Source organism: Elgaria multicarinata, chromosome 3 (genome assembly GCF_023053635.1).
Source record: "Elgaria multicarinata webbii isolate HBS135686 ecotype San Diego chromosome 3, rElgMul1.1.pri, whole genome shotgun sequence".
NCBI lineage: Eukaryota > Metazoa > Chordata > Lepidosauria > Squamata > Anguidae > Elgaria > Elgaria multicarinata.
This window is the reverse complement of record NC_086173.1, coordinates 95171662-95184717: the sequence shown is the minus strand read 5'-3', so window position 1 is coordinate 95184717 and position 13056 is coordinate 95171662. Positions and strand designations below refer to the sequence as shown.

The 13056-nt window shown below is 39.1% G+C and overlaps 1 protein-coding gene across 1 annotated transcript in view; it reads left to right on the top strand.

Moving 5' to 3' along the window:
- The window catches only part of RNF145 (ring finger protein 145), an 80225-nt gene that overhangs the window by 49125 nt on the left and 18044 nt on the right, over positions 1-13056 (top strand). The window contains exon 5 of the mRNA XM_063120933.1: positions 10670-10905. Coding sequence (XP_062977003.1) covers positions 10670-10905 — 236 coding nt within the window. The remainder of the gene's footprint in view (positions 1-10669; positions 10906-13056) is intronic.

Here is a 13056-nt window from a genome sequence, read left to right as displayed (position 1 = left end):
AGCCAGTAAGTTACAGCCAGTCTGCCTGGGAATCATTTTGCTTTTCTGGTAATAACTTTTTAAACAGGTCAGTCAGTCTTCAATAAGAAATCTCACCTTCTTAGCTTTTTGTGTGGATGAATGGGGTTGTTGATGGGTTGTGGTTTTTGAGAAAGGAGATCTGAAAACTTATTTTAGGGATGACTGTTCTAATACGGCAAGAAAGTGTCACTTCTGGCTTGCTATCTTGCTTTCTGGACTAATTTTGCAGCACCCACTATTTCCGTGATTATGAAAACAAAAACAAGGTACCCTTTGTAATTTTGAAATTCCTGTTTATTTCCCTTTTGTTTTATTTCTGTACTTTCACTCTGCTTCTGTTTTACAGTTAGGTTTAACCCTTCACATAAGCACTCTCTAGTAAAGTTTTTTAGTAAGGAGGGAAGCCGCTGATTTACTTGGCATTTTAAAATACAGACAAAACACTATTTAGGTTTAATCTTGCAACAATTCTGCTAGCTCAGTAACTCTTTCCCAGTCTCTGTTTGACAGGTAGCCAAATTGAGCCTCTCACCTTGAAAAGAATGATTTAAAATGCATCCAGTCTTATCTTTTATAAATTTAATAAACACTTAATTATATCCCACTATTTTCATGCTAAAGTCTCACCTGCCCAGAGCCTGTGTGTGTGACAGGATGAGATAAGTTGTCATAGAATCATAGAATAGTAGAGTTGGAAGGGGCCTATAAGGCCATCAAGTCCAACCCCCTGCTCAATGCAGGAATCCACCTTAAAGCATCCCTGACAGATGGCTGTCTAGCTGCCTCTTGAATGCCTCTAGGGTGGGAGAGCCCACGACCTCCCTAGGTAATTGGTTCCATTGTGGTACTACTCTAACAATCAGGAAGTTTTTCCTGATGTCCAGCTGGAATCTATCAAGTAGTTTCTACATGGAGTTTTTAAAATCAAGTTCATTTAATTTTATATTAATGCAAAACATAAATGCCTAAATCTTTCAGAATACACCGTGCAATTGACAATCACCACACAATGAGAGGTACAACAGGTTCCCTGCTTCACAGCTCCCTGATCCAACATGCCAAAAATGGCAAGTCCAGGGTGTTGGGGACATGGCAACATGTTGGGGAGAGGCAGCGATGCAAGGGTTGAATGTTCAAATTGGGCTTAGATTGTTTATCCTAATTTTAATGAAGCCAATCCACTTCCTTCTTCTTCTCCACTTTCTGCCTCGCCCCGCCCCCGCAGTGCAGCAGTTACTGATAATAAAAGCTCACAAGTTGGCATGATTTAGGAGAGTCACAGCTGGGAAGGAAGGATTAAGTCTCCCCTCCCTATGCATTGTGGTCCTGGTCCGGATCAGTTTCCCCTCCACAACACTTGCAATGGAATAAAGAAGAGCTAGGAAGGGAGCTGCATGCTAAAGAGTTAATGAAATATATTTCTAATCATGTATCTTAGGACTCGTGCATTTGTATCACCATTTATATATGCAAGAGGATTGAAATCCTATACATGGTTAGGCTGCTCAAATCCCACTGTGTTCAGGACAAAGGTAGCTCTGATGTCCATATCCATCACTATAAATCTGCCCATTTCTGTACAATTGGTATATGTTTCTGTACACTGATGGATATGTGTGCTCATGTCTATATACCATGTTAGGGATTTATTTATTAATTTATTATTACATTTATACCCTGCCTTTTCCCTCTCTTGCAAGGAGCTCAAGTCGTCTTGCATGGTCCTTCTCTCCATTTTATCCTCACAACAGCCCTGTGGGATAGGTTAGGCTGAGAGTCAGTGCTTGGCCCAAAGCCACCCACTGACCTTCCTGGCCAGGTGGGGACTAGAAACTCGATCTCCTAAGTCCCAATCCGACACTCCCACTACTGTACCACACTGTTACTATTCTTCACATATGTCTGTGGTGAGTCCATGCGGCCCCTGTCACATGTTCAGTGTGTGAATTTTCATAATGATAGGTGAAAATGAGTAAATGTACCACCCGCTACTCCATGTCCATCCAGGTCCAGGTGAGCATCTCCTCCTCTTCATCTAGGCCCAATCCTAAATCCTACAAGGACTATTATAGCAGTAGACTGTTGAGGTCCGGGGCTAGTTAAGCAGGAAGCTGCTCAAGAGTGCAACAGTTCTCAGCTATTGTACAATGGACAAATTTCCTGATCGTGTGTGTGTGTGTGTGTGTATGCACATGCGCGCACACACACACATCTTGGTTACTAAGCTTGTGTTTTTTCCCTTAAAAGGGAACATGTTTTAACATCTTAAACCGATTTTATGGGAATGGGTGGATTAGGTAGAAGGAGATATGCTCACGAACCTGGATTAGGGCTATCATTCTGCATTAATGACCAGTTCAGTACATGAAGCAGAGCAGCCTCTCCTCTCTCTGGAGCCCTATTAGCTCCCACAAAACTTCCACGTCAAACAAATGTTTACAGTTAACCTAAAACTTGGGATGTTAGCTTATTTTTCCCTGAATGAGACAACAGAAACTATTTATTTATTTATTTATTTATTTACTAGCTGTACCCTGCCACGCATTGCTGTGGCTCAGTCTGGTTAAATTGAAAAGAAAGAAAAGACAAAGTGGATGTTTCTAATATGTTTAATTTCACAATGCTTGTGGATATACAATATTTTTAGTTGTTCCATTGTCTGTGTAGATATAGAGATTGTCTGGTTTGCCGACTCTAGAACACGCAACATATAATTGTCCATGTGAGAAGCAATCTGTGTCTAGATCTAAACCGCACAATTCTAAAGATTGGCCCTGAGCTTTGTTGATGGTGATTGCAAACGCCAATCGAATTGGGAATTGCAATCTCTTAAACTGAAATGGCATATCTGTTGGAATCATAGGAATGCAAGGAATGAGGACATCTTCACCTTTGAAAGGTCCTGTCAAGATTGTTCCTTCTATGACGTTGCTCAGTAATTTTTTTACTGCAAGCTGCGTGCCATTGCAAAGTTTTGTGAGAGAACATGCAATAGGAGAGGAGGCAGAGGCAGTGGATTGGCCTACTGTTTGGTTTTTTAAAAAGGATATTTTTATGGTGAGGAGGTTAGTGGAAACTCCTGGCAGTTACCTTTCTTCAGAACGTGTAACTGTCACAGGTGTGACATCTATATTCACTCAGCCAATTGTGAGAGAACATGCAAATAGGAGAGGAGGCAGAGGCAGTGGATTGGCCTACTGGTTGGCGATGTCACAATGACCTATAAGAGCAAATAGGAGAGAACATGCAAATAGGAGAGAAGGCAGAGGCAGTGGATTGGCCTACTGGTTGGCGATGTCACAATGACCTATAAGAGCAAATAGGAGAGAACATGCAAATAGGAGAGGAGGCAGAGGCAGTGGATTGGCCTACTGGTTGGTGATGTCACAATGATCAGCAGGACTGGTTTTGAGGAGGCCTATTTCTTCGATTTTAAGACAAACCTTTGACCCCATAGAGAACATAGTTACATAACAACGCTTGCGTATTCGAACGCAACGCTGTGTCAAAATTTCAAAGCAATTGGTGAAGAACTTTCGGAGATATAAAAGCATGTTTTTACGGTGATGAGGTTACTGGAAACTCCTGGCAGTTACCTTTCTTCAGAACGTGTAACTGTCACAGGTGTGACATCTATATTCACTCAGCCAATTGCAAGAGTACATGCAAATAGGAGAGGAGGCAGAGGCAGCGAATTGGCCTACTGGTTGGTGATGTCACAATGATCAGCAGGACTGGTTTTGAGGAGGCCTATTTCTTCGATTTTAAGACAAACCTTTGACCCCATAGAGAACATAGTTACATAACAACGCTCGCGTATTCGAACGCAACGCTGTGTCAAAATTTCAAAGCAATCGGTGAAGAACTTTCGGAGATATAACGACAGTAACGAACGGTCTTTTTCATTTTTATTTATATAGATTTATTACATTTCTATACCGCCCAATAGCCGGAGTTCTCTGGGCGATTCACAAAAATTAAAAACGTTCAAAGTATAAAACAACAGTATAAAACCATAATATAAAATACAATATAAAAGCTCAACCAGATAAAAACAACAGCAATGCAAAATTACAAATTTAAAACACTGAGTTAAAATTTATTTATAGACTGTTAAAATGCCGGGAGAATAAAAAGGTCTTCACCTGGCGTCTAAAGGCATATAATGTAGGTGCCAAGCGAACCTCCTTAGGGAGCTTATTCCACAGCCGGGGTGCCACAGCAGAGAAGGCCCTCCTCCTGGTAGCCACCTGCCTCACTTCCTTTGGCAGGGGCTCACGGAGAAGGACTCCTGTGGATGACCTTAGGGTCCTGGCTGGTACATATGGGAGCCTTTCATTTTAATATGGTTGTACTTTTCTCATTCCTGTAAATGATACACTGGAAGCAATGCAAGCTGTCCCTCAGCTATGATTCAGTGCCTAAGCATCACAGTTCATTGCAAGGACTTAGCAAGTAAAATGGATGGCTTCTGTTCCAAAGTGGATGAACTAAGTGTTTAAAAATTCAAATTCCCAGCATTCATAGTAATAGGTCAGTGGATGAAGACTTGTGCAGAGAAATACTCTGTTGTTAGTTTGTTCAGGATGTCCGTCTCCCCACCTGAGTTTCTTTTTCTTTTCTGGTTTCCTTTCTTTCTTTTCTATGGATAACAAGTGCCAACATCACTGACAAATGGTTAGTTAGCGATTTGACTCAGAGGACGAAACAGGCTACATGCAGTAGCGACAGTGCTCATTCACATCCTAGTTCATTAAGCCATAAGTTCTGGCATAAAGTGTTTCGTGGCCATGGCCCCTTTTAAGCAAAGCTAATTCTTAAGCTTTCCAGCCTCTTGTGTGTGTCAGCATATGGCATGGTTGTGAAGTTACTTTAAATATTGACATGTGCAATCCATCTCAACTACAAGCACATGCCATGAATTCCACAATTCACTCTGCAACAGGTGATATATGAGAGGAAACGGAGTATGCAAAATAAAAATAACAACAACAACAACAACAACAAAAGTTGAACAGTAAATTGGTGGCCCTTGGAACTCTCTGCAGTGTTTCAGGGAGATGGTAGTTGCTTAGGTGAGACTGGAGTATCTGGTAAACTTTACAGTAGGAAGACAGCTGGCATAATTTCACTTCTCTGTGACCTGGTTTACATTTAATGGCAATCGTGGGTTAATGAACCCAGCAATTGCTGAAATCTAGCGGGACAAGCAAGCACGTTGCCTCTGGCACACTCATACTTCTGCTTTCAATTAACTGCCTACTGTTGCCCCGTTCATAAATTGTTAGTGTGATATTCTAACCCAAACGCTCTGGATTGCTTAGAGGTGAAACAACCCAAGGTTAATCCAACAACAAATTGTAGGTTAACTCTGGTTTGTTTAAACTCTAAACAATCCAGAGTGTCTGAGTTTCGATATAAGGATGTGAAGAGCCAGAAAAAAACTGAAAAATTCCGGGAGGGGAGGGAATGTTATTTTTCAAGGACCATTTTGGGGGAGGGGGAGTTCTTACATTTTTTTTTAGAAAAATTAAACGGTTTTGGATTATTATATATAATAATCCAATAATCTTTTGGAACTTAAAACAGTGTCTTTATATATAGTTACCCAGCCTTTACTCCCCACCACATTGTTTTCTAAAAACTATGTAATAAGTTTATAGAAAGACTAGAGATGTAAAATGTCTGGAAATAATAAAGCAATGGGGGGAAATGTTCTTTTATTCCTCTGTAAGAGTCATGATTATTTCTTCCATTCCTTATTACAATTATTGATCTGATGTATTGTTTATTTATAGACATTTAGGAATGCTTCAAATCATATTCAGTATCCCAGCATGTGAGTAGAGTCACCATATCATAATACAGAAGAAAATGTGTATTCTTGACTGTTTGGGTTTTATTCTACAAAGTCCTGTGTTTCTGGGTTTGTTCTGGTTTGATCCTGTAGCAGTCAATTACTGTAGTTCTAATCTTTTTTCTGGAAATTTTTTGTCTTCTTTTGAAATAAAAATTCATTGAGCTAGATAACAGAAGTCCAGAATATGCATTCACTTGCTTTAAGGTAATCTTTTAGCACTCATAAGTAAAATTACTGGTCAGTGCACATTTACAAATTATCATTATTATTATTTACTGATTTTGACTTGTTTAAGGATGCAGAAGAGATTAGTGCTGCAAGTAGTCTAGACTTCGGGCTACGTAAGACAATAATGGTCTCAGCTTAATAAACCGTAGTTTAGTAGGAATGTGCCTTGTAGCTCTTGGACTACTTAAAGGACTTATAGGAGTTTTGAAGCTATGCTTCGCAGTAGCATATACAGAACTTACTCATTTTAAGTGGTTTCTTTGATAGTAGCCGGTGGTTTGTTAGGACTATTTTGGAATGAGGAGATCAATGAAAACAATCCCAGTATGTGGTCAATGATTCTTGAGGGTAGGGTGGATGGAGGAACCTTCTAGCAAGGTGAAAAAGTTGTTATTGTAACCATTGGTCCATCTGTACTATAGAAGGCAATGAGATCTCAAGTGTGCCTGTAGAGAGCTTTCTACCTTAGAGCAGGGCTTTGAAGTGTTGTCCAAATTTCTTGCATTGCTTTAAGTGCCACATCTAAGAGCAAGAATCCATATTTTCCAGTTCAATGAGTGCATATGTTTTTCAAGTTACCAAGCAGGCAATGTACTTGAGAGACTTCATCATGGATCATTCCACATCTAACTTTCACAAGATATCCTTTTCCTCCAGTGGTCTCCTCATTATATTTGGGTATTGTTTTAAGTATTTGACATGATCTTTATATTTGTGGGTGGGTGGGTGTCTATTGCTTCTACGTGTCTTATATCTGTACATTTTGCTTCTTTTAAAATCTATTTGAAAGTGTTTTATTCTGTTTTTATTTTATTTTATCTTGTGCACCACTCCGAAATTTTCAATGGGGAGTAGTATATAAATATTGTAAATAAATAAATAAAATATCTCAGCTATATTACTGTTGCAATGTTTATAAAAAAAGAATATATTGGCCTTCACATTTGGGTTTGTTTTGGAGTCTGGCATACTACATTAAAGTTATGGATTATGCTAAATCCATAAATGCTCATAAAAGGGGGAAAATACTTTTCAGGATCATGCTTTTCCTCTTCCCAACACTCTGACTTGGTTCACATAAGATGATAACCCACACTCAAGGTTGAGTGTGGATTGTCATTGAACCATGGGTTGTTGTTGAACTGAGGATTGTTGTATCACCATGATTTGTTAACCATAAACAACTGCATGTTCTCTTCATGGGTTGTCCATGATTAACAAACCATGATTTGTTAACACAGCTGGGTTCAGAGAACACAACAACTCACAGTTCAATGACAACCCACTCTCAACTTTGATTGTGGGTTATTGTGTTGTGCGAACCCAATATCTGTATGCCAAAAATATTACCTCAGCAGCAAGATACAGGTTCTTCCAATACAATAAAGTTTTTAAAACTGGCCTAAAATAATTTTAAATAAATAAAATATGCAGGTTAAATTGCATAAGTTATTTGAACTTCTTAGAGAGAATTTCAGGTGTCTATTTGGGGTCTTTATGTGTTCATGGCTATTTCCCCTCTTCTCACGCCCAATGCCAGCATACCTGGTGGACATCTGTATGGCATTAGTGAGAGAGGACCCTGTTTGTCTACATCGGTACATGTGTAGGACCCTCCCTTGAGACCAGGAAGTCTCACTGATCCAGGGTTCTTGTTCGTAAGGAATGAGACACTTCATATCATCTGCATAGTTGCCAGAAACTGCTCCTCATGCTGTCACTGAATGTGGAAGGGAGGTTGTATTATTACTATTATTAATAATATTTATTTATATAGCACCAACAATGCACTTGGTGCTGTACAGTATGTACAAATAAAACAGCAACAATATCCTGCCAGAGGATATTGCAATATCCTGCAATCTAAAATCACATTAAAGCATATGAGGGGAAGAGGTTACACAAAGACAGAATAAGGGAATAATTGAATTGTAGTATGAAGAGCCGTAATGCATGAGCAACTATATATGTCCAGACACTTTCTTTCTACACACCTGTGTCATATAGAGGCTGCCCTCACTAGAAGGAATGTTAGTGTAACATTTATTGCAATGGCTTGTATCTGTTCTATAGGTCTTTAATATCTGCAACCAGAATAGATTTTATTTTTCTTTCGGAAGATATTTATATCCCACCCTTCAAAAAATAATAATAATAAATAAATAAATCAGGACAGCTTTACAACACATCGAAACCAAATATACAATCAGTGGAAAAAATCTCCAGTATAAAAACTTAAGCAGATAGAACTGTATATAAAAGTAGCATAATGTTGCTTGAAAGGAGTAGGGGGAGAAGACTTGATTTTATATTTGATTGTATATACTACTATTTTCTGAAGTGATGTGGGGACTTACCATTTTAAGCATTTCTATTTCAAATTTCTATCCAAAGTCTGAACTTACTGTGTGTGGGGGGGGGGGGGGAGCTTTTCCAGTTCAATTACCAATAAGATAACTGTGTTTTGTTTAGTTTTTGAAGACTACCTTGGTTTTTAAATTTAGATGCATTTCTTGCAGTTGTACCTAAAATTGGAAACCTGTAAAGGGAAAATATATGAAATTGAGCAACAGGAGGGGGAAATTAGTCAAGAAGGTGCTAAATATCTCACTCAGATCCTTCCTCTGCCTTGCATTATTCATTCTCATGCTCAGTTTTGTCATTTGTGTTGTGTGGATTTTATTCTGTATTCTGTTTAGTTATAAATGGGTAGGGAGCAGCAAAGGTCTGTACTTCAGAGATCTAAATTGTGCACTTGGCTGAAGCGGTAAGCATGGATTTGCTTTAACATTCAGCCAGTATTCAACTGATGCCTAGCAATGAGGTGGCATGCTCTTTTTCTTTATGAAATTGAAGAATGGGTTTGAGTACTAACACTCTGTAGGCACCACTGAATGGCAAGGATTACCACTACAGGGAGGGAAGACTTGCACAGTCAGCATGCATGGGAGGAGCAAGTATGAGCAGCTTGGTATTCTCATGTCACTGATGACATGGACATAAGAATTTGATGCCCTTAAAAGGCTTATTGTGTAATGCTCTAAGACAGCTGTAATGTGTTGCTACACGTGGTTTCCGATCACAATAGGAAAAAATAACAAGGTTTTAGAGATGAGGGAGAAGCCACGTCATCTAGCCCTTTCAAAAAGAGATTACCTTCTAAGTGAATATCTCCACTGATGAGGCCTTTTACCACTTCTGTGAAATAAAGAGTCTGCATTTTAGATTGCGAACTGTTTAACCTGAAAAGGGGAGTGGGTTTCACCAATTTGTCCAAACATAATGGGCACTTGGAAAGTTATCCTCCTATCCTCAGTTTGGAATTTTTAAAAAATAATTCAAAGAGAATTTCAGCAGAAGAACAAATGGGGATGTCATCTAATTGCTTTTAAAGAAAGTTGATACAGATAGGAATAGCCTAGCATAATTATATAATAAGTTAAAATCTGCAGATTTTGAAGTGAACCAGTATATGTAGGTAACTAGTGGCCAAGGTTCTTTCCATATTAGACGAAGTAACAGCTTCAGCAGTATGTATACTCCCCGCCCCTAAAAAATGGCTTCTGTCCACCTATGAAACAACCCCATAGATGTGCTGGTGCATGAGCAAAAATATCCAACATTGAGCAGTACCTCTGTTAGGACCAGTGAAAATGCCACAAAGTAGTGTGCAGGTTCTCCAGAGCTCCTTTATCAGGTTAGGTGGTGCAGAAAGCAGGGGATGGGAGAAGAAACAGAGAAGTCCAACAAAAATGAGGCCAGATATTGTGGCTGTTGGTTCTCCAGTTTATAAACTCATTCTCAAGATGGAGATTGCAGACCAAATGAATCAATATACATGGAACATTAAAAGGGGTGTTGTAGCAACTCAGAACAATACTACTTATTGTCAAAATGGGTTGCAATATTGTGAATACAGTAGAAGTCAAGTACCTGCTTAATTTTTTATCTTATGCTAGTGTTTGTGCATGTATACAATCCCAACAAGTGTTAACATGGTTGTCTTAACTAGTTTAGTAATATATATCTCTTGCTTAGATATGAGAATTGTGAAGTTATTGGACCTAGAGGTTTCTGGGGAAACATCCTTAGGATTGCCCTGTTGCACAGCAGATCGTAAAGACTCTAAAGTGTAATGTGTAGGGAAGCCCTTCGAGTCACTACCTAGGGTTATATTTTTGTTATGGTCCTCACATATTTTCACAGCATGCCACAACTTCCATTTTGCTTTCATTAAAAGTAGGTTGACTAGCTGAACAATGCTTTCATAGCAACTGTGCTCAGTTTTATGTACACAGCTTTTAAAAATCTGAATTAAACAATTGGGCATAATTTATAAAAAGAACTCTAATTATAATTTTGCTGTTGGTGAACTTGCCATTGCTGTATGAGAAGAACAATGCATTTAATCAAAATAACAGATGTATTATTCATTTCATATTTCAGGCTAAATTCTAGATGTGAGTTTTCAGGGGGAGGGGGAAGGGAGCTATGTTAATATACAGTCTGTATTTTTAAAGTGAAAGGATTTTACTATACCGTGTTGTGTGTCATATCCAGGTCAACTTGTGGTATGCACCCTTTGCTCCTGTGTCATGAAAACCAAACAGATCTGGCTCTTCTCTGCTCACATGCTCCCTCTGCTGGCACGGCTTTGCCTGGTCCCTCTGGAAACGATTGTCATCATCAACAAATTTGCAATGATTTTCACTGGCTTGGAAGTTCTCTACTTTTTGGCCTCCAATCTTCTGGTACCATACAATCTAGCAAAGTCTGCATATAGAGAACTTGTCCAGGTAAGGTGTACGATGAAAGTATTAACTGATATTATTGGTATGTCTGAGTGTGTTTCCATAAAATGTAGTGATGTGGTAAGTGCAAATTATCTACCCTTCCCACATTCATGTTTTGGATATAAGTCAACACTGCCTGTAACGCTTTAGATAAGAATATATAAGGAGAAACCCCAGCAATGTTTTCTGAGATAAGTCTCTGGAAATTTTTAGAAAAACCTAAAGAGAAATTGTTGGCGAATGAACAGAAATTTATTTATTTATTTTATTACATTTATATACAGCCACATAGCCGAAGCTCTCTGGGCAGTTTACAAAAGTTAAAAACAATGACCATTAAAAACATATACAAAATTTAAAACCACCAAAAGTATAAAAAACAACAATATCCATTTAAAACAACTATTCTCGGGTCAGTTAAAAACTCAGCATATGCTGTTAAATGCTGTTAAAAGCCTGGGAGAAGAGAAAAGTGTTGACCTGGCGCCAAAAAGATAACCATGTTAGTGCCAGGTGAGCCTCATCGGGAAGATCATTCCACAATTGGGGAGCCACCACTGAGAAGGCCCTCTCCCTAATGATAATCTTTAGGGTGCTTCTGGTTTGTGCCCCTTTAAATCGACTAACTGGCCAGTGAGCTGGGGCAGGTGATAATAGACAGCCACTGCTCAAGAGTGACAGCCAAGTATTACCTCATGTCCTGCCTTGGTAGGTTTGTCAGCAGATTTAAAGGCAAATTGGTTCTTCTGGTTGGCATTCTGGTAGCTCCTGTTCCCTTCAGTGTTCAGAATTAGAAACTGGGTGTGTTGATACTGATTCTCATTCAATGTAGAAAAACCTGTACATAGAAAAAAACCCAAGCTGGGTGTGCTCGATACTAATTCTAATTCAACATAGAAAAACCATCCTTGTTTTAAGAAGGCCTTAAAAACATTTTATTTTACAATGGCCTTCTCATAAATGAATACTGTTTTGCTACTACTGCCCTTGTTGTTCTTGATGTTTTTACTGTTAATTTTTGTTGTTAGCTTTTATTGTTTTTAACTGATATTTTACTGTCTGTGCTTTGATTGCTTTTAGTGTTTGTACTGTTTTATGTATTGTCATAAGCTGCCTTGGGAGGGCTTTTGCCCTGAAAGGCAGCTAAGAAATATTTTAAATAAATAAATAAATAAAATTTCAATGAACATATTACTAATTATGACGGTAAAGGTAGTTGGCCATAAGGAAAAAAACAAAATCCATATTAGTGTCATACCTTTATTAGGCCAACTCAAAGGGTTGGCTTAATAAAGTAATCTCAGTTTTGGAATTTAACTAATTTAAGTTAATTTAGGGAGCAATCCTAGGCCCCCTAGAAAGCATTTCAGATGGGGGGGCATAGGAAAATTCAGATTCCTGGATCTGAGTTCAGAGACAGCGCTCCGAACTCAGACTGAGAAGTCCAGGCTCCCCTCCCCCTCACAGCTAACATGGAGAGAACCACACCAGCAGCCTTGGAGAGGAGGCAAAAGGGGTGGTTCTGAGGCTGGGAGGAGTGGGGGAATGGGGAAGTGGAGATATGAGTTATCCCCAGCCCTCCTCGGCCTCCTTCCCTTTCATTCCGCAGAGCCCTAGCTAGATGGGCAAAAGCACCCATCTAGCAAAAATACAGAGTGGAAGAAGCACGGAGGTGAAGATCACCTTTGCTTTCCTCATGCTCTGCATCGGACGCCTGTCAGCCTCTGTGTTCAGAGGCTGACAGGCACCCAGATAGGACTGTGCCCTTAGTTTTAGCTTGGCTAAACTTGATAACTACTAACTGTACTGCAGTAGCATACAATTCCAAGCTCCCTTAAGGACTTAAGTTTTCCCCATCAGTTACTCAACACTTGATGGCTTGCTGTTGAAATAATAAATGTTCTTGATTCAGAAACATTGTGCTGGAAGTGATGTGATTGCTAAGAAACTTCTGGCTGTGTTTGATTTTGTGTTTTCAAGTGATGAAATGCAAGTGAGGGCCCAGCCTAAAAAGGCTAATTTCCATAACTACTCACTGCACTGCAGTTACATACAATTCCATTTTTGGCTTTATATATTGGAAGGATACATTGTTGAATGGTGAGAAAACTGCTCTGGATTTCACTTTTGCCCGATCCAGTGAACTAGTAGAAA